This window comes from Eleutherodactylus coqui, chromosome 2 (assembly GCF_035609145.1).
Source record: "Eleutherodactylus coqui strain aEleCoq1 chromosome 2, aEleCoq1.hap1, whole genome shotgun sequence".
In the NCBI taxonomy this organism is placed as follows: domain Eukaryota; kingdom Metazoa; phylum Chordata; class Amphibia; order Anura; family Eleutherodactylidae; genus Eleutherodactylus; species Eleutherodactylus coqui.
The window spans coordinates 251,825,562-251,844,022 of NC_089838.1; the positions used below are offsets into that span (position 1 = coordinate 251,825,562).

Consider the following 18,461-nt stretch of genomic DNA (forward strand, 5'->3'; position numbering starts at 1 on the left):
TGATGCTAAAAAAATCAGAATAAACTTACCCGCAGCGGTCTGTGCGTGTCTTCCTTCTGTCGCGGCCGGATCTTCTTTCTTCTGCCCGGCACGTCGGCTGCGTGCCACGCGCATGCGCCGGGCACATCCGCCGGGTCGAAGAAAGAAGTTTCCGGCTGCGAAGGAATACCTGCATCGCCCGGAGCAGGTGAGTTTAATTCAGGCGCGGGTCTCCCGCGGATCCGGACGGCTTCCATAGGCTTCAATAGAAGCCTGCGGGAGACCCGCGCCTGAATGGAGCATGTCCGGATTTTTTCCTGCACACGGGACCCGCGCCTGCAGGGAAAAATGACATCCGCAGGTATTTAACTACCTGCGGGTGTCTAATGCATCCATGTGGGGCGCGGATCCACGTGCAGGAAAAACGCTGCGGATTTTAAATCCGAATTTGCCCGTGGACATGAAGCCTTAATGTGTCCCTACCGAAATGCATACTGGCATGACTGATCAGACAATGTGAGTGTGGAGGGACATGACAAGAAGAATGGTAACACCCAGTTGTCACTACAGTACAGTTTAGGGCGTTTTCACAACTGCGCTGGCGATTCTGCTTTTCCACTCCGTTCAAGGTGCACGAAAGGGGAATCCCCGGGGACGCCTTAATATTTCAGTCTTTGGTGGGGACCAAACACTGCCCGGCAGACCTCAATACAAATCGCATCTATGTGAAGCCCATGCTTTCCTATGGGTTAATTCACGCATGCAATGTTTTGTAGCATGCAAGAACCAGACACAAAAACCTTGCAGGTCCTGCAAAACGCATGCGAATTGCGAGGTTTTTCTATGAGCCTTCCTTTATTGCATTGCATGAAAACACGATTTTCGTGCGGTGCGATGCAACATTGACAGTAGGATTTTCTACTGTCAAAGCCATAACCTAAGCCCTAACTACAGGAAAAAAAAAACAGTATACACCTTAGAAGTGCTGTCAGCTGTCCGTGTCTTCTTCCCGGTCCCCAGCACTATTCTCCTTCATCTCTTCTGGCTGGGGATTGAAAAATCCTCTCCTCCTGGAAGCGCTGCCTCTGATTGACTGATTCTTAGCCAATCACAGCCAGCGCTCAGTGAACCAATCACAGCCATTCATTGAGCGTTGGCTCTGATTGGCCAAGCATCAGCCAATCACAGCCAGCACTTCCAGGAGGCGTGGATTTTTCAATATCCGTCCAGAAGAGATGAAAAACAGTGCCACGGACCAGGGAGAAGCAGCAGCGGAGCTGGACAGCGCTTCTAAGGTGACGCACACTTTAAAAAAAACAATAAATAAATTCTCAGCCCTCCCCCCCACAAAAATCCTTGCATGTGGTGGTGCTACAAAGTCGCACAACTTTGTAGCGATATCACTGCGATTTTCTCATGGCGATGCAGTGTCGCCTGTGTGAACGAGACCTTATGGATATTTCTCTCTGGACTTCATTCGTTTCATTACTTCATTCATGTAATGAGTGAAATTTGCTGCCAAATCGGCAACAAAATGGCATACAGATTTGATTCATTGCGGACATGCAGCATAATTTTTAGACGGTTTTACACAAAAGCTAATATTTCAGGAATGCCATTATCGCCTGTGTAATAATAGTACCAACTGCCGAGCTTCATCTGAGCACTCGAGGAATAACAGTCTTAGGCTGACCTCACACGGGCCATCAGTGGGGCTGGCGGCGGCATCGCTGTGTGATGTGATGCTTCCCCATTGAAAACACGGGAGAAACTGCAATATCAGTCCATGATATCGCACTCGCCCAAGTCAATACAACCTAATATGTGCACAAGTGGCAGAAATGCAGTGTATTTTCTGCAGCAAAACCAGAGTCAAAATCTGCAGAAGTCTCCGGACTGCTATTCCTCACTTCAGCGCACGGAGCTGCCCTCACCCGGCATATGTAACTAAACTCTGCGACCGCCAGTCAGGTGATGCGGAAGTGGACTGTTTTTGATTGGAAATATTGGAAAATCTGCAGCTTTACCACCATGTATGAACGTACTCTGTGAAGCTCACCAATATTGTAAGTGCTTACTGACTGTTCATGGTTAGTAGCTGCATGGTTTTAGACCAAAGTACATGGCCAATAACAATCAGTAACCACTTAATCACATGTGGCGCTGTGTAGGACCCCCCTAAGGGCACCTGTACACGCTGCAGACGACGTGCGGTGACTAAGTGAGGGTTGCTGGACTGCACCTAGACTTGTCAACTGAAGCAATAGCAAGTCCAGTTGCAGCCCCGACAATGAGCAATTAGAGTGATATTGAATTTTTCTCACAATTTTCAAGATCTCTCTCCATAGTCCGTGAACGGGGACAGTGTCCGCAGCATCACACATGACCGCCATCACTTTATACCCCCTGAAAGTAAATGGTTGTGATTCATGGCAGCGAAGATATTGGACATGCAGAAAACCAATACACTGAGTAGAAGTGTAGAACTTGTTATCATTAAACAAATAAGATTTTCCTTTTGGGGTTATATCCAGCATACTTATTTACCAACGACAAATAAGCCACAAGGTAGATAAAGAATGAAATTTATTCAGAGAAATTCGCCTTTACAGTAGGTAACTAAGAAAAAGAGATAAATTAAAGCTAGTTACAAAGGAAACTTGCATATTACAGGAATCTGTCATGACTTGTACAGTTATCACTTTTTACATTATTTACACATTAACATAAAATAATTAACTTCTGTTTTGTTTTAAATTTTTTACAACATTTAGAAAAAAAACAACACAATAGCGTTTAGCAGAGTTCTGCGTCATCGAGAACCGGCAGGATGTGAAGCATCCACATCGCGCTGGTGCCTCATCGCTGCCCTGTTGCTGGGGTCTCCAAATGACACCTACATGTACCTCGGTACAGGCATTTACAGAACCATAAAGCAGAGGTATACATGGTGCTATAAACCTCCTGAGCATTCGGGACTTTACTCTAGTGCAGTCAATGTTAGTACTTGAAAAGGAGAGGCCACGGAGCTGATATTTGTTAAGTACAGACAGGATGAAATGGAATGTCATGACTTTCAATATGTCTCATCTAGCAATGTATCATTTTCATACATTTCTTACCTAACAAAACAGCCGGAATGACCAAAAATAAATCTTACTAAGATCAACCAATGTTCTGCGCTTCTGTCAATACACTATGAGATGGTCTGAAACTAAATGATTTCAAATATTCAGTTCATGCATGTGAACGCCTGCAGTTTTCTGAGCAGAGGCCAGGAGTGGATGGAGCAGGAAGAAGTAGTAGAAGTCCTTCCTGTATATTTCCCATTCCCTTTGAATCCACTTCTGCCGTTCCTGCAAGAAAAGTGTATCAAAACCACCTTTGTGATTCCAACTAATGTGAATCTAATTCTGAACTGCACACTATAGTGTATACACATTACTGACAGAGATGTGAAGAATCAGATTTCACCTGCACATGTCCTGCTCTAGTACACCCCTCCAAAATGAGCATCTCTTTGAGAAGACCATTCCTTATCTAGCCCAGACGTCCAATCCAACACATACCTACTGACAGTCATCTTCGAGAAGACCACTTTGCAATGCATTTTTTTTCTTTTTTTTTGGTGGTCTCAGCACGTAACCCCCTATCCTTTGGATAGGGAATAATTTGTCATTCTGGTACAACCACTTTAAGAAAAGCGCTCTCTTATTGAACAGGTAGGAGTGAAAGCAGCGATGGAGTACAGTACCCCGCTAGGGTTATGTCTCCACACATCCGACACATGTAGGATGTACTATGGGTCTCTATTACTTGCACATTGACTATGAGTGAAAGGTGCGTTACCCTCAGTGAGGTGTTGTACATTCCGGACAAAAATGACTCGGGGGGGGGGGGGGGGGGGGGGCAATATATCGTGTTATTGGCGCTACCTAATGACTACTCAACCTCATATGAATGGCTGTACTATCCATCCCTATAGAGTCACCATGAAATTCCCCGATATATTGGTCAGGAAGAATTAATTACTAGAAGCGGACAAGATACCAGACCTTGCTAAAAAATTAAATTTTCTATAGGCTGAATATCATTATTTCCAATGATATCACAGCTTTCTGGGGACAAACTATTTCATCCAGTCGTACAAAATATTAGCTACAAGCAGAAAACGTGTAAGTCAGAAGTAAGACAACTGTACGGAAGAGGGGGTGTTTCTATCTGCCCTGTCCTGCAGGGGGCATGTCCAGACCGGGGGGGGGGGGGGGGGGTAAGGGGGTGAGAGGAATGTCATGGGTACAGATTAATATTTTTAAAAAAAGTCAAAACAAGAACGCAACAAAAGAACTTCTAATAACAACCCGGAATAAAGTGTAACATCGTAACTTACATTTTTAATACAGTTTTGATTTGCATTGCAGTTACGTCGGCAGTCAAGGGCAACACCTTTATTTTCTCGGCATTTGCTGCCTGTTGGTTGCACAGGGCACCGAATACAGTTTTCTGTGATATTAGACCACACTCCACACACATAAGTGCTCTTATTCCTTACAAAGCGACTTGGGTGAGGTCTCAAGCAGCAATAAGTAACAAAAAAATGCATTTAAAGCTTCAAGAAAGGTGCTTTCTACCCAACGTATATCCCGCAGACGGCGCATTACTAGCAGGCCGCGGCCCGGCGCTGTGCGGTCAGAGTGCGCTGACACACACAGGCTACACAATACTAAAATACTGTTTGCAATGTGGACTAATATACAAGGTATGGGAGGTTTACGGTAGGGCCTGGGATATTTGGCTTCTCCAGGTATATAACCTTTATATTTACAGCATCATCCGACCATTCATCTATAATATTCTTCCCCGACCCAAGCGGACATATTCGCTCAGAGCCCAGGACTTTAATACTAACAGATAGGCAGGTCTATTGTAAAATGCAAGTGAGGAAGAAGTGGTGAAGTCCCTGTAGAATGTGAATGTAGTGTTCACTAAATGAATGAAAGCAGTGGTTGGATCTTTCTTCGCACTACTATTTATACATGACGCTACAGATTCTGCTCACATGTGATGTACGCCATCTGCATTATGGCTTACAAGAACCAATCAGATCCCAAAAGGTGTCTGCATGCATTAGAGGATAATCAGCCTGACCCGCATATTTCCGCAGGCTTGGCCAGCTCTCTTATGGGTGTGTTCTGACTCCTCCCAGGTGGCAGAGGAAAGGAGGATCAGGCATATCTGGTTCCAACATGCCCCATCTTTGGTCCTGCAGGAAATATACCGCTGACTGGAGAGTTGGGCAGCGTCTTATTCCCCTTTCCCCAATTCCTCCAGCTACAAAAGCTTGGCTTGCATGTACTGTATATGAAAGAGTTTGGAAGGAAAGCTGTTGAAGGTGTTTGGGCCCCTTTAACGTCACTTTGCAAGACTAAAGGGGTTGCCGCATTTTAAAAACTGCTGTTTGCCAAAAACCCGACTTCTGAACCCCCCCAGTGATCAACAGGTTTTGCCTACCACATTAGAAAAGCCATATGTCTTAAGGAAAGAGGTGGTCTTAGTGACACAACTACTTTAGGTATCGGATTTGTTTTATCTCTGCACTATTTTTCGTTTTTGCCTGACCTCTGCAAAAGAGTTGTGCAGGGAGTGTCATTTAACACGCAAAATGTGAATGAAATGGCAAATTTTATTTTTGCTTACAGAAATAGAAATTGTGTGCATGTATTCTCAGTGGGGAAGGGGAAAGAGTCGCTGCCAGACACCTCTGGCGCCGGCTTACTGTATATATTCCTTGAGAACACAAGGAACAGGTATGCGGAAATCCAATACTCTCCCAACAACCACAGTTTTTCATGACATCTGCTGTCGAGAGAGACTTGGGACACCCTCATACACATCAGATGATTGGCTGCTCTTTCTAAAAAGGAGTCGATTTGGTCAATGTTCATCCAATGTATATGACTATCTTAAAGGAGTAGTCCAAGCCTTTTACCACTGATGACCTAGCGTTAAAATAGGTCATCAGTAGTTGATTGGCGGGAGGTTTGCCTTGCTTGCCGTCAGTGTGGACAGCGCTGTCAACATTGCAGCGGCCTAGCATGGCAGAACAGGCACAGCTCTTATTGAATTCAATGCAATACCTACCCAGGCCACTATAATGTTGACAGCGCTATCTGCTTCCAGCGCTGTCCGCACTGACAGGAGGCCTGGTGAACAGTTAATTTGTAGGGATTACAAGTGCTCCCCAGCTGATCAACTATTGATGACCTATCCTGAGAGCAGGTCATTAATAGTATAGGTCCTGGACAACCCCTTTAAATCATGTGCAATTTCTACTATGAGGGAAAAACATTGCAGATTACTTGGGATTACAGCAGAAACTTTTGGTCCTTCTGATCTCTTATATAGCACATGAGAAAAGAAATCTGCAGCCCTCGCCTTAGTGATTCAGCCATGTTGGGAAGCACAGTACACAGGACTACAACTCCCAGTCTCCTTTATCAGTAAGCTGCTGGGCATCAGTGATTGTCTGGTTTTTAGAATTTGAGCTGTTATGTAAATGCCTTCTGTAAAGTGCATAGTGGTTCCATACCACAAAGCCACCATTTACGGAGCTTTGATATCATGCAGACAGTAGATTTGAGTTCATGTACACCCGAGCACCTATGTAATCTGCATGTTTATTGCTAATACATTTCATGAAAGAGAACAGATGACCGTATGAAATGGAGGAGGGGGTCCTTCGGTTGAGGAATTAAAAAATATATATATACAGACACATAGAACTAAGGAAATCGCTGCATAGAAGAACTGCTGCATGTTGTGTTCATAGCAGTCTACTGGATGACAAGCTGCTACGGGCTACATACATCGCATTGCTTTCTGTGCTCTGCTATATGCAGACACTAAACAAGCAAATAATCCATAGAAAGAAGAACAATGGCTGCAGCGGTGATTAAAAAAGTATGCCGACGACTGACAGGGTGTAGAAACTTGGACAGAAGCAGATTATACTTTCAAGGGGGTTACGTTCCACAAAATACTAAAAATAATGTTATTTTTTTGTCGAGAGAGACATGAAAGAGCAAATCCCCATAAGAGTATGAGTGAGGGTGGAAGCTTGCTGCTCTCACAGGGGATACTTGGCATAGAACTGACTAGCTACAGTTTTGCATAGCCTACAGCTCCCTCTACTGGCAAAAACAAGACATGAAACGGTGACTTGTATATTTACACAGACCACAAGAAAACAAAAAATACGAGTACGGCCAAGCCAACAATTTCATTAGTACATTTCATCTGAGGTTAAATCCATTTCTAATTCATCATTAACCCTTCTTTTCCTCAATGAATATATAATCCTATGTATAATGAGCGCGAAACCATTGGCAGGAAAGTAGCAGCGAGTATTCAGGGCTTAACAGGTGGGCACCGAATACAAAACTCTAAAAGTTGGCTAACTTTTCAGTGGTGTTGGTAAAGTCCGGATCCCGGGGTTTGGGCATTTACAAGCATTGAAGGCCTCAGGCTCATCACTCTGCACCTTTAGCAGGTCTACGCGATTGGAAAGCATATCTTCTGGGGACCGTTTGCGGTTATGTTCCCATAATTGTATAAGGCAAAGGCTCCAGAAATATGGCAAGCTCTTGTATGAGTGGTATGGAGACTTTCAGGGAGCAGTAAATAAGTGGGATTGCAAACCTCTGAATGGTAATTAATATGAGCGCCAGATTCTCCCTTTGTACTATACCCAGTCTATCTCCCAATGGGGAATGAGGATGTACAGATATGATCAGCAGAAGATCTCTTCCTCCTGAGACACTCCCTCCACGTGAACAGAATCTGGGGGGAAAAGAATGTATATTAAAGAGGTTATTTCATCAACATTTATTTCCCATTGAAATGACAGACGATAAATGTCCACTCGCTGGGACACCTAGAGATCAAGAGCATGGCACACGCTGAGCCCCCATTGTGAATGGTGCGGCTGTGCGCATGTATGACCACCGCTCTATTCACCGTCTATGGACATAGCCGAGCAATGCACTTGGCCATTTCCTTCAGTCCCACTGAAGTAAGTGGAATGGTTCATACACAACATTCACAAGGGAGACTCGTGGGTGCTGTTCTTGTTATCCCTGGGGGTCCCAGCAGTCGTAGATTCATCGCCTATCCTGCGGAGAGGAGATAAACCTTTTTGGTGGGATAACCCACTTGACGTTTTCACCTACCAGAGTTTGGACAGTGGTTTCCTTTAGATTTCTTCTTTTTCTCCTTCTTTTCCTTTGTTTTTGACAAGTTAAAAAGGCGATTGGAGGAGGGAGGCCCCTCCACGGGTTTGTTACTTTGGCTCCCAAGCAAACTGAAGTGGCCTTTTCCTTTTTGCTTACTCTCTGTCCGTGACAATGTGTCCTTTTTGGATACAGCAGAGGGTTTAGAGTCCAAGTGCTCCTGTTTTGGTGCGCTAGAGTATCTTTTTAAAGAATCCGTGCCATCGGGCAGTGAGGGGCCTCGGGTCAGCTTTTCCTGTTGAAGTGGAACCTAAACAAAGTAGGGGGAAAAATAAAATGACATTCCCAGAACCACAGTGACCGCCACCTGGCAGTCATTTATCAGGTCTCACAAATTAGCGGTCATCCATCCACAAACAGGAGCATCTTGTATTACTACATGTTGTAATGCACTACTCCTACCTTCCACTACTAGATAAGTTATTGACTATTCTAGCCTCCTATTTACTACTACTATGTCATTTCTAACATATGAGATAAATACACTATTTGCCGACTTGCTTTAATGAATATTTTCTTTGAGTTTAGAATCTCATTTACCTAAAATCCCCAGAACTAAATTTTAAGTGGTGTTGGGAAAGTACGTGTATAAAATTCCATGCAAGCGTTCTTAAAGGGGTTATACCAGAATCACAAGTTATCACTTATCTACAGGATCAGGAATAACTTGCTGATCGGTGGAGGTCCGACTGCTCAGACCCCCAAGAATCCTGAGAATGAGGGTCCGGTGTTTCCCATCCTCTTCTCTCTGAAGTGAGGAGATGAATGAAGTGGCAGCACAATTGCAGGACCAGTGCTCCTGCCAAAGATGAATGAAGTACCAGCTGCACATACATGGCCAGTGCTCCATTCATTCTGACATCACCGAGGGGGGTTTAAGTGACCCAACCGTTAGAGGCAGAGGGGTACATTGGGATTGCAATTCAAGGGGACTTGAACATGTAATTATTTGTGTGACCATTACACTGTGCTTTTCATTGCTGACTATTAAGGCAGAGCTTAACAGTCATCAATACATGGCAGCCCTCATTAAGTTCTTGACTGTCTTTGCGACTAATGACACACCATGATCGCCTTGTGAGGAGGAATGATGGGGCAACTAAGGACCCCCTGGCTAACTGCTTAGGTAGCACGGTAAGCAATGACCACATCATTAAAGTAGTTCAACAGCCACTGATCTGATTGTGGGCCAGTGTCAGCTGTTTAATACAGCCGATATATACTATATATAGAGCAGGCATGTTTCTGTACATGTGTACCCTTGGTCATGAAGGGGTTAATAAAGCCAAGAGGTACAATTGGAACTGGTGCCGCTCTCCTTCCCACCCATTCTTCTCTCAGCTGCCAGGGTAATAACCACCAGTGCCAACATCTCACACACTACACTACACCACTACCTGCTGGTCTGTTGGCTGCTTTTCCAGATTAACCATGTCCTGCAGCAGTTGCTCCACCTTTTCTTGTTCGGTGAAGGACTTTGGTTTTGAGGCCGTCCGGGTGAGGGGTTTCTCACTTAGCCTCAGCTTCTGGTGCTCAATAAAGGTGTCCTGTTGCAGCACCACAGCCTGTAGTAAATTACAGCAATTAAACCACTTCACACTTACAAACAAACAAAAGTTTCAAGAAAGGAGACCTAAAATACCTGCAAGTTGCTCAGAAGTTTGTGAAGATTGGTCACCGTTTGGAGGACATGCTGCAAGGAGTCAAAAGTGCAAATCATTAACAAAATTCTTATTAAAAGGCAGATTAATTACTTTACACTATTATAAAAGTAACCCAACTACACTTACCTCCCCATTTCTCTTAAGCATAATGCTAGGACTGACTCCCTGCAGGATATAAAAAGTAGCGCATTAGGAAAGCTCTTATGTGCCAATATCCGTGCTTAATATCATGTAGATTATATAATGGATGCTATTAGTTACTATCCTTCCTGTTGGCTAAAGAAATAAAAATCAAAGTAGGGCTAACATTCATGATCAAGTCTTCATTCAATATATTTAAATCAGTCGTTCCAATTAAAGGAAGCTGGATACAAGCTTCCTGCGGGGTGCTGGGGGGCAGGCTCCCTTATTACACAAAGATGGTTTGCTGTGAAATGCAGCAGAGTTTCAGAGTAAATAGTTTTGATAATGAGCAGTGAATGGGGAGAGGAGTCCGCTCTGTAGCTTCGCCATGTCCAGCTTGATTTTATTGACAGGTCTTTTCCTATATGCAAATCAGGAGAAGACCCATCTATCATCTCAATCAGGGTGGTTAGAAGCCGTAGAGTGGATTCGTCTCTCCATGCCCAGACTTATGTCCCCCACACTCAGCTTGTTAATAAATCTATGGTTTACTCTTAACCCTTTGCAATCCAATTTTGGATTCAGGATTGCCAAGGGGGCTCTCTCTTTCTGCCATTATACAATGGCACCATCTGCTGGCTAGAGCCAGTACTGTGGTATGGGACATGCTGGAGAGGCCCCCGACAACAGAGCAGCCAGTAATATACAGTAAGAATACCCTGCTTGACGTCTTCCAACATCAAAGCTGTACAGCTTTCAATCAGAATGTCTTCAGACGCCAGACAGTGGATTGGAAAGGGTTAAAAGCTGCAGCAGTAAAACACAGCTATTAGTAATGACAGAGCCTGTCCCGATTTCATGCTGCCCCCCCTCTGCAGGCAGCATAAGGCTTGTTATAGGTTACCTTTAACCCCTTAAGGGCCAGGGTGTTTCAACCAGACACTTTATTGTAGGGAATTTACCCAAGTGGTGATTTTATGGCTTTATTTTTTTCCCTTCAGCTACCAAAGTTATTTTTACAGCAGTTTTTTTCCGTGACATACAGCGCTATTTTATATCTTTTTTTCACTTAATTTTTTTCCCAGGTTTTAGTTTTATTAGGGGTAAAAAGCAAAAAATATATACTTTTTTTTTAAAATTTATAGTTTATTTTTAAAATTAGTTTATTTACACTAAAAGTACAGGAACTGGTCCCTCGTTTTGTTTTGATATATAGTTTGCATAGTCTTGGATCACAGGGCGCATTAAGTGCCTTCTTAGGTTTGAGGCAACGGCAGATCATTATCTCTCTCTCTTTTTTAAATTTCATTCTGCAATTTTTTTAAACTTATTTTTGTAATAATTATAATTTTTTTTAACATCTATGTCCCCCATGACATAATATAAGACCTTTGGGGAACATTTACAATTTTTGTTTTCTCCACACCGTTTCTGGAGCATCTATAGGAGCCTCAGTTACAGGAAAAAACATCCCCCCCAGTGTGACAGTAGTCACTGACAGAGCTGATCAGAGTGGCAGGGGGGATCTAGCGGTCACATGATCGCTGGGTTAAATAGCAGAAGTGGCACGTTCGCTTTTTTTCTTCACTACATAGCATTCCTTGAACACTATGTAGCCTGCAAGAGAGAAGGTAGAAGCGGGTAAAAACTGCTTCTGCCTTTTCCTCCAGGTCCTCGACTGTGACTAACAGCCGAGGACCCAACTTGCACTGGCTACATTGCAGGCGCTTTTATTCGGCACTGTATTCCTATCATCGCCTGTAATTAAAGTGTTTGCTCCTTAATGGGTTAAAAGTGTTCCTCAGGATTAGAAAAACATAACTTTCTTCAAAAAGCAGTACCACGCCCAGGTTATATGTGGTATGGCGCTCAGCCCCATTCTCTTACTGAGCTGCCATGCCAGACACAACCCATAGACAAGTGTGATACTGTTTTTGGAGGCAGCCATGCTTTCTAATACTGTGCAGCTCCTTTGAAGAGTTTTCAGAAAGTTCATGTGTCAGTACTAGAGATGAGCGAGTATCCTCGCTAAAGGCAATTGCTCGAGTGAGCATTGCCTTTAGCGAGTATCTCCCCCGCTCGAGACAGAAGGTTCGGGTGCCGGCGTGGGGGAGCGGTGAGTAGCGGCTGTCAGAGCAGGAGAGAGCCGGGGGGAGAGAGAGATCTCCCCTCCGTCGTGCCCCGCTCCCCCCCGCAGCTCCGTGCCCGCTGCCGGCACCCAAACCTGCAGTCTCGAGCGGGGGAGATACTAGCTAAAGGCAATGCTCGCTCGAGCAATTGCCTTTAGCGAGTATACTCACTCATCTATAGTCGGTACGTCAAGCTGCAATACCCTAGAAATACAGCCACTAACTCTTGATTAATTAACCTCAATTTCCCCAGCAAAATTCACAATATCACTGTGCACCAAGTGCGATCGTAGTCTTTTCAATGATGTGCTCTGGAGTCCTTAATAATCATGAGCTACCAACTAACTCCACCCACCTGCCACTGATTGACAGCTTTCTCCCTATGCACAGTAAAGGGAGGAAGCCTTCAATTTATGTCAAGTGGGCAGAGCTAGCCGGCAGCTAATGAATATGATCTCTCTGCTTGTATTGCAGCTCATAAAACAGTGATTTTTATGCAAACTACTGCAAGAAAACAAGTGAAACACTCATATAACCAGCGTCTCGCTACTTTATGCTGCCCTCAGATAAATATAAACGTCATGACAGATTTCCTTTAACACAGAAGACATTTGTACCTTTTTCAGAACACTGTCAGACTCCGTCCTCCTTAAATCCTGTGCATCTTCTCCCTCATCTTTCTCTCCACCTTTAAGTGTAAAATGGGACCAATTAGTGACTTAACATTATCATTGTGTCTCCTGTATTGTAATGGGTGACAAATGACTTGCTCTTTAATATCTTATTACAATGAAGGCAATGTGTATCCTCCGTGTAAACCACAAGTTGGGCAATACTACAATAGAGATGAATGGAACTCAAGTTCATACATGATTTAGGCAGGTACTAGCGTGCACAATGTGGACTAATTAAAATAGGCTTAGACACATGGAGGTATGTACGCAGCGGTACACTTACTTTTACAGGCATTTAGCTGATGGCTGTCAAACCCTCCAAAAGTTTCTGCTCGTCGAGGTAGAGAAACTGAGCCCAATCCTGCCTCCAGGTCTGACGGACTGGGAACCTGCTGCACGATGCTGCTCCACAGATTCTGGTTTAACAGTACTTGAAGCGTCTCCACTGCAAGATAAAAAACAGTATAGTAGCCTTTAGTTTATTCCAGTTCGAGCGACACGCATCTCTACATCATATTAGAGCCCTCCTCTAACGTCTATGTCAGAGAGCTGCTACAAAGACACTGCGAGGGATACGAGATCCCACCAGTGGTTATAGTGGTCCCAGCAGCCTAACCTCCAATCCTCAGGCCATCACCGTAGGATCCTTGAGGATATAAGAAACTGTAAGAACTGGAGAGTCTAAAGCTCTGGCACACTAGTGTGTGGATTTTCTGGGAGGCTTGAAATATAAGCCCTACCCTAAAAATAATCTCTAGTTACATTTCATTAAAAAAAAAAAGTCAACAGGAATACATTACCCAGCAGGCACAGCCCATGTCCCTCCAGAGCCCTGGCAAGGTTCCTGCAGCCCTCAGCCGCCCACACAGGATTACTTCCTGGTTATAGGATACATAAATTCCGCCTCCACTAAGCGATGGCTGTGATTGGTCCTTTGAGAGCTACTCAGCCAATCATAGCCATCGCTTCCAGAAGGCGAGAGTTCTGAATTGGCAGCAAATCCCGCCTCCACAAAGTGATGGCCCTGATTGGTTCTTCAAGTACTGCTCAGCCAATCACAGCCATCATGTTGTGGAGGCGGCATTTATAAATCCCGTAACCAGGAATTGATCCTGTGTCGGTGGCAGAGGACTGCGAGAACCGTGTTGGGGCCCTGGAGAGCAGCAGGAAGGACATGGACTGAGCTTGCTGGGTAAGTAAAATAAGACATTTTTTTCTGAAAATAAGCCCTAGAGCCTCTTTTGGGGCAAAGATTAATATAAGACCTGGTCTTATTTTCAGGGAAACACGGTAGCATAATCTGATGCATACTACTCGTGTACAGATGATGGCTGTTTCCATCACCTAATGTTATTCCATGTACTCCAAGGGTACAGCTCAGATTTTAAACATTATACTTGATAGAAAAGTGCTAAAATGTAAATCCCTACCCTCTATTATTGCACTTTTTATTAACGACTCTCCTCGTGGAGCCTCTTCAGTGTTCGCTCGGAAAAGAATTCTTCCTGGCGTACAGAAATTCTTTTCATGACTGCCAATGTCCACCAAGGTGTGGAATATCTTCTCTTTTTCTTCAAGTAAATTGATAATCTGATCATCTTTTTGCTGAAGTTGCTCTGTTATTGAGGAGAAAGAAACAAAATCAACATCAGCCCGAAATGCAATTTTATATCTGTACTACACGCTTTGTACAACGTGACATCACTGATATTGTACTTGGTCCATCCATTATTTATTCATGTTCTGCTGCCACCTTCTGGCGACATGAGGAACTCTCAAGGACAAATCTAGCAAAAATTCCCTTCCTCACCATGTTAACAATGGGATACCCTCCCCACCCCTCAATCACTAATGATTTCCTCATTCCTGGAAAAAGTGGTACATAATCTGCATTACAAACACAAAAATAAAACTATCTACAATAATTATGAAGTAGCATCCAATAAAGCCGGCAGCATTTGGATATCTGTACGCCGCAGGACACTGTGTACATCAGCACATCAAAGTCCACCTCCAGAGTTGTCATCAAGAGCATTGATATGGTGCAAGATGCAGCCAGCGCTTCGGGTGGTGCGGAGGCAATTGTACAACATTGCAAGTTGGTCTATGCAGAAGGGGCTTCCAGCATTTGCATCGGCCCCATTGTATATGCCTGCTGTCACCTAGCTCTATACACATATACTTATAAGTGCATGAAACAGGCATGTGGCTCCCAGTACATCATCGCACGCAGTTCTTAAGAAGCAATTCTAGGGAAAAGGTTCTAAGACAGTCTCCTATTAAAATCTGTATGAGCCATGCATACAAGAAGAATATATGAAGTTTTGCTTGGGAATTGGGAAAATGGGAATTCCCATATTCCCATTGATTTATTCACAGTTAAATGGCTACTTTGGCCAGAAACGTTTCTTCAGCCTGGTCTAGGGCCCCCAGTCACCAGACTACCATAACGAGCAGTCTGAGGGGAGAGGTGGCTGAGCATGTGCGGGGCTATATGATGGTGCCATATAAACTGTGTGCGTCACAAGGGCACCAGGTTCATACTGGTTTGAGATGACCTTGAGATGTGTCATCTGAGAATGCCATAAAACATAAGTATTCTAATGTTCCAGTACTATTAGATATGAAGTGGAGGCTTGTACCTTTTAGTTCTTTGGCTTTGGCGTCCCAGTTTCTCTTTTCTTCCTCGGATTCACTCTGAACACCTTCATCCTCATCTTTCTCCCTATATGAAATAAATGAGGCTGTGAGTGATCGCCAATACACAGAATGCGGGTCACTTCAATGGGAAAACTAAGCAACCTACATTGTCCGCGTCGTTTCCTTGATGGTTTCGATCCAGCTATTCCGCTCTTCCTTGGTACTTGCAAGTACTTCCACTAATTCAGGGTCTTTTCCAACCATGCTGATCAGGAAGAGCCCCTTCTCGTCATGCGCTACCTCCCGCACAATCAGGTTCTTCAGAGAAATGACTGTCGATTTTTGCTCCTTAAAATAGGAAAAATAGAAAATGGAAAAATGTAGAGAAAGTCATGGGAGCAGAGATTTTCATGTATTTTGCGATCACTGTATTATGTGTTATATACGATGCATCTAGAAAGTCTTAAGACCCTTTTTTTCACATCAGGTTATGTTGCGGCCTTATGCAAATTTAAAAAAAAATTATATTCAAGTTTTCCCCGTCATTCTGCACTCCTTACCCCATAATGATAACTAGAAAACAGAATGTTAGAAAATTTGGAACATTTGTTTTTAAATTAAAAACTAACATTTTGCATTGACATAAGTATTCACACCCTGTACTCCGTACTTGGTTGAAGCATCTTTGCCAGTGCTTACAGCCTACCGTCTTCTTGGGTGTGATGCCACAAGGTTTGCACACCTGGATTTGGGGATTTTCTGCAGATTCTCTCAAACGGTCAGGTTGAATGGGAACAGTCTGTGGATGGCCATTTTCAGGTTTCTCCAAAGATGTTCAATTGGGTTCAAGTCAAATCTCTGGCTGGGCCACTCAAGGAGTTGCCACTAAGTCACTCATGTGTTGTTTGTGTGCTTAGGGCCATTGTCTTGTTGGAAGGTGACCCTTCTGCCCAGTTTGAGGTCCCTTGCGCTCTGGAACAGGTTTTCATTAAGAATATCTCTACTTTGCTCCTTTCAGCTTGCCATCAACCCTGACCAGTCTCCCTGTCCTAGTCACGGAAAACACCCCCACCATCACGAAGCTTCACTGGAGGGATGGTATTGGGCAGGTGATGAGTGGCGCCTGGTGTCCTCCCGACAGGACGCTTAGAATTGTGTTCAACCTTGGTTTCATCAGATCCGAGAATCTTGTTTCTCACAGTCTGAGAGTCCTTTAGGTGCTTTTTGGCAAACTCCAGGTGCCTTTCATGTGTCTTTTACTGTGGAGAGGTTTTTTTCTGATCTCTCTTCTATAAAATACAGATTGATGGAGGCTGCAGTGATGGTTGACCTTCTGGAAGTTCCTCCCATCTGCACACAGGATCTTTGGAGCTCAGCCAAAGTGACCATTAGGTTCCTGGTCCCAGGCCATCCTTCTTACTTTGTTTGGTGGGTCGGCCAGCTGTAGGAACAGTCCTAACTTCATCTATTTAAGAACTATGGAGGCCGCTATGCTCTTGGGAACTTTCAGTGCAGCAGAAATTATTTGTAGCCGCCTCCAGATCTGTGCCTCCATACAGTCCTGTCTCTAAGCTCTATAGGATGTTCTTTCTTCCTCATAGTTTGGTTTTGGCTCCGATATGCATTCTGAACTGTGATACCTTATATAGACCAGGTCTTTTAAAATGATGTCCAATCAACTGAATTTATCACAGGTGACTCCAATCAAGGTGTAAAAACATCTCAAAGACCATCAAGACAAATGGAGGGCCCCAGGACTAAAATTTCCAGTGCCATACCAAAGGGTTGAAACTTACGTCAATGCGAAATATTAGAAATCTTTGCAGATTTTTAAGGTTTAAAAACTAACATTCTGTTTTCATTTTGTTATTACAGGGTACAAAGTGCAGAATGATAGGGAAAACGGTTTTTTTTTTATTTGCACAAGGCCCCACCATAACAAAATGTAAAAAAGTGAAAGGGTCTGAAGACTTTCCAAATGTAGTGTATAGACTCAAAAATATTAGATGCAATTTATGCCTCATTCCACACACTGATAACTGATATAAAATGAATAAGGGTTTGGGTGCGTTTACACGGGACGATCTATCAGTCAACAGCTGACTGAATGGCGGTAAAGCGGGTTGGGGATCATTCCAACCCACCTGCCTCCATTCACAGTAAGCAGGTAGTTGTTCATAAGTGACCTGTTTACACGGGACGATCCGTCCTTCAGTTGTCTGCATGCAGAAACTGAACGAATAAGAAATAAGTGATTCCCATTTGTCGTTCAGTCGCTGCATGCATTCACACTGAACTGGATCGTGGGAATCCGACCTATATCGTTCCATGTAAAAGCACCTCTTACCACACAGCATGGGCAAGGAAAAAAAAATAAGGGAAGGAATGAGACCCAATCTGAGACCCAATCTGAAACATGAAGATCTGTTCTGGAGCTCTGACAGAGTAATAGCATAGGCCTTAAAGGGGCTCTGTCAAAAAAATAAATTAAAAAAAATTCTATACTTGCCTATTCCTCCTCCGTCAGCCTCCTTACCAGATTTTATCCTAGCTGAGCTTCTAAAGAGTCCCGGGTCACCTCACCGCATGCCGGCTGACTTGTTATGAACGCTGCATTCCTCACATTCTCTTCTGTCCGGTTCAGTGAAGTTCATGTCCCTGTGTTGTAGCGTTCACTGCCTAGGAAGGAATTCTGATCTATTGCCGAGACAGCTTGCATGAGCAGTCTCTGGAGTAGATCGGCACTACCCCTGCTGGCCTATGAGCTGTGACATAACGTGCATTGGCTGGCAGGAAGAAGACTGCCTGCGATATACGTAACCTCACAGGAAGCAGAGGAATCAGCCGGCTGGAGGCGAGGTGACCCCCTTCCTCTCCCGGACTGCAGGTGACAGAAGAAGATAGGTGAGGTGCAGATCTGGTAAGTAGACTGACAGGGGAGGAATAGGCAAGTATAACATTTTT

At 44.0% G+C, this 18,461-nt stretch overlaps 1 protein-coding gene across 4 annotated transcripts in view; it reads right to left on the reverse strand.

Annotated features, from left to right (window-relative positions):
- Positions 1-2,548: 2,548 nt before the first annotated feature.
- The window catches only part of AKAP13 (A-kinase anchoring protein 13), a 189,155-nt gene continuing 173,242 nt past the window's right edge, over positions 2,549-18,461 (reverse strand). For all 4 annotated transcript variants that reach the window (XM_066592822.1, XM_066592824.1, XM_066592823.1 and 1 more), the window contains 10 exons: positions 15,664-15,845; positions 15,500-15,582; positions 14,288-14,473; positions 13,141-13,302; positions 12,801-12,871; positions 10,058-10,096; positions 9,910-9,960; positions 9,665-9,832; positions 8,208-8,517; positions 2,549-7,818 (listed from right to left, as the gene is read on the reverse strand). In XM_066592822.1, the coding sequence (XP_066448919.1) occupies positions 7,769-7,818; positions 8,208-8,517; positions 9,665-9,832; positions 9,910-9,960; positions 10,058-10,096; positions 12,801-12,871; positions 13,141-13,302; positions 14,288-14,473; positions 15,500-15,582; positions 15,664-15,845 (1,302 nt within the window). In that variant the 3' untranslated portion in view covers positions 2,549-7,768. The remainder of the gene's footprint in view (positions 7,819-8,207; positions 8,518-9,664; positions 9,833-9,909; positions 9,961-10,057; positions 10,097-12,800; positions 12,872-13,140; positions 13,303-14,287; positions 14,474-15,499; positions 15,583-15,663; positions 15,846-18,461) is intronic.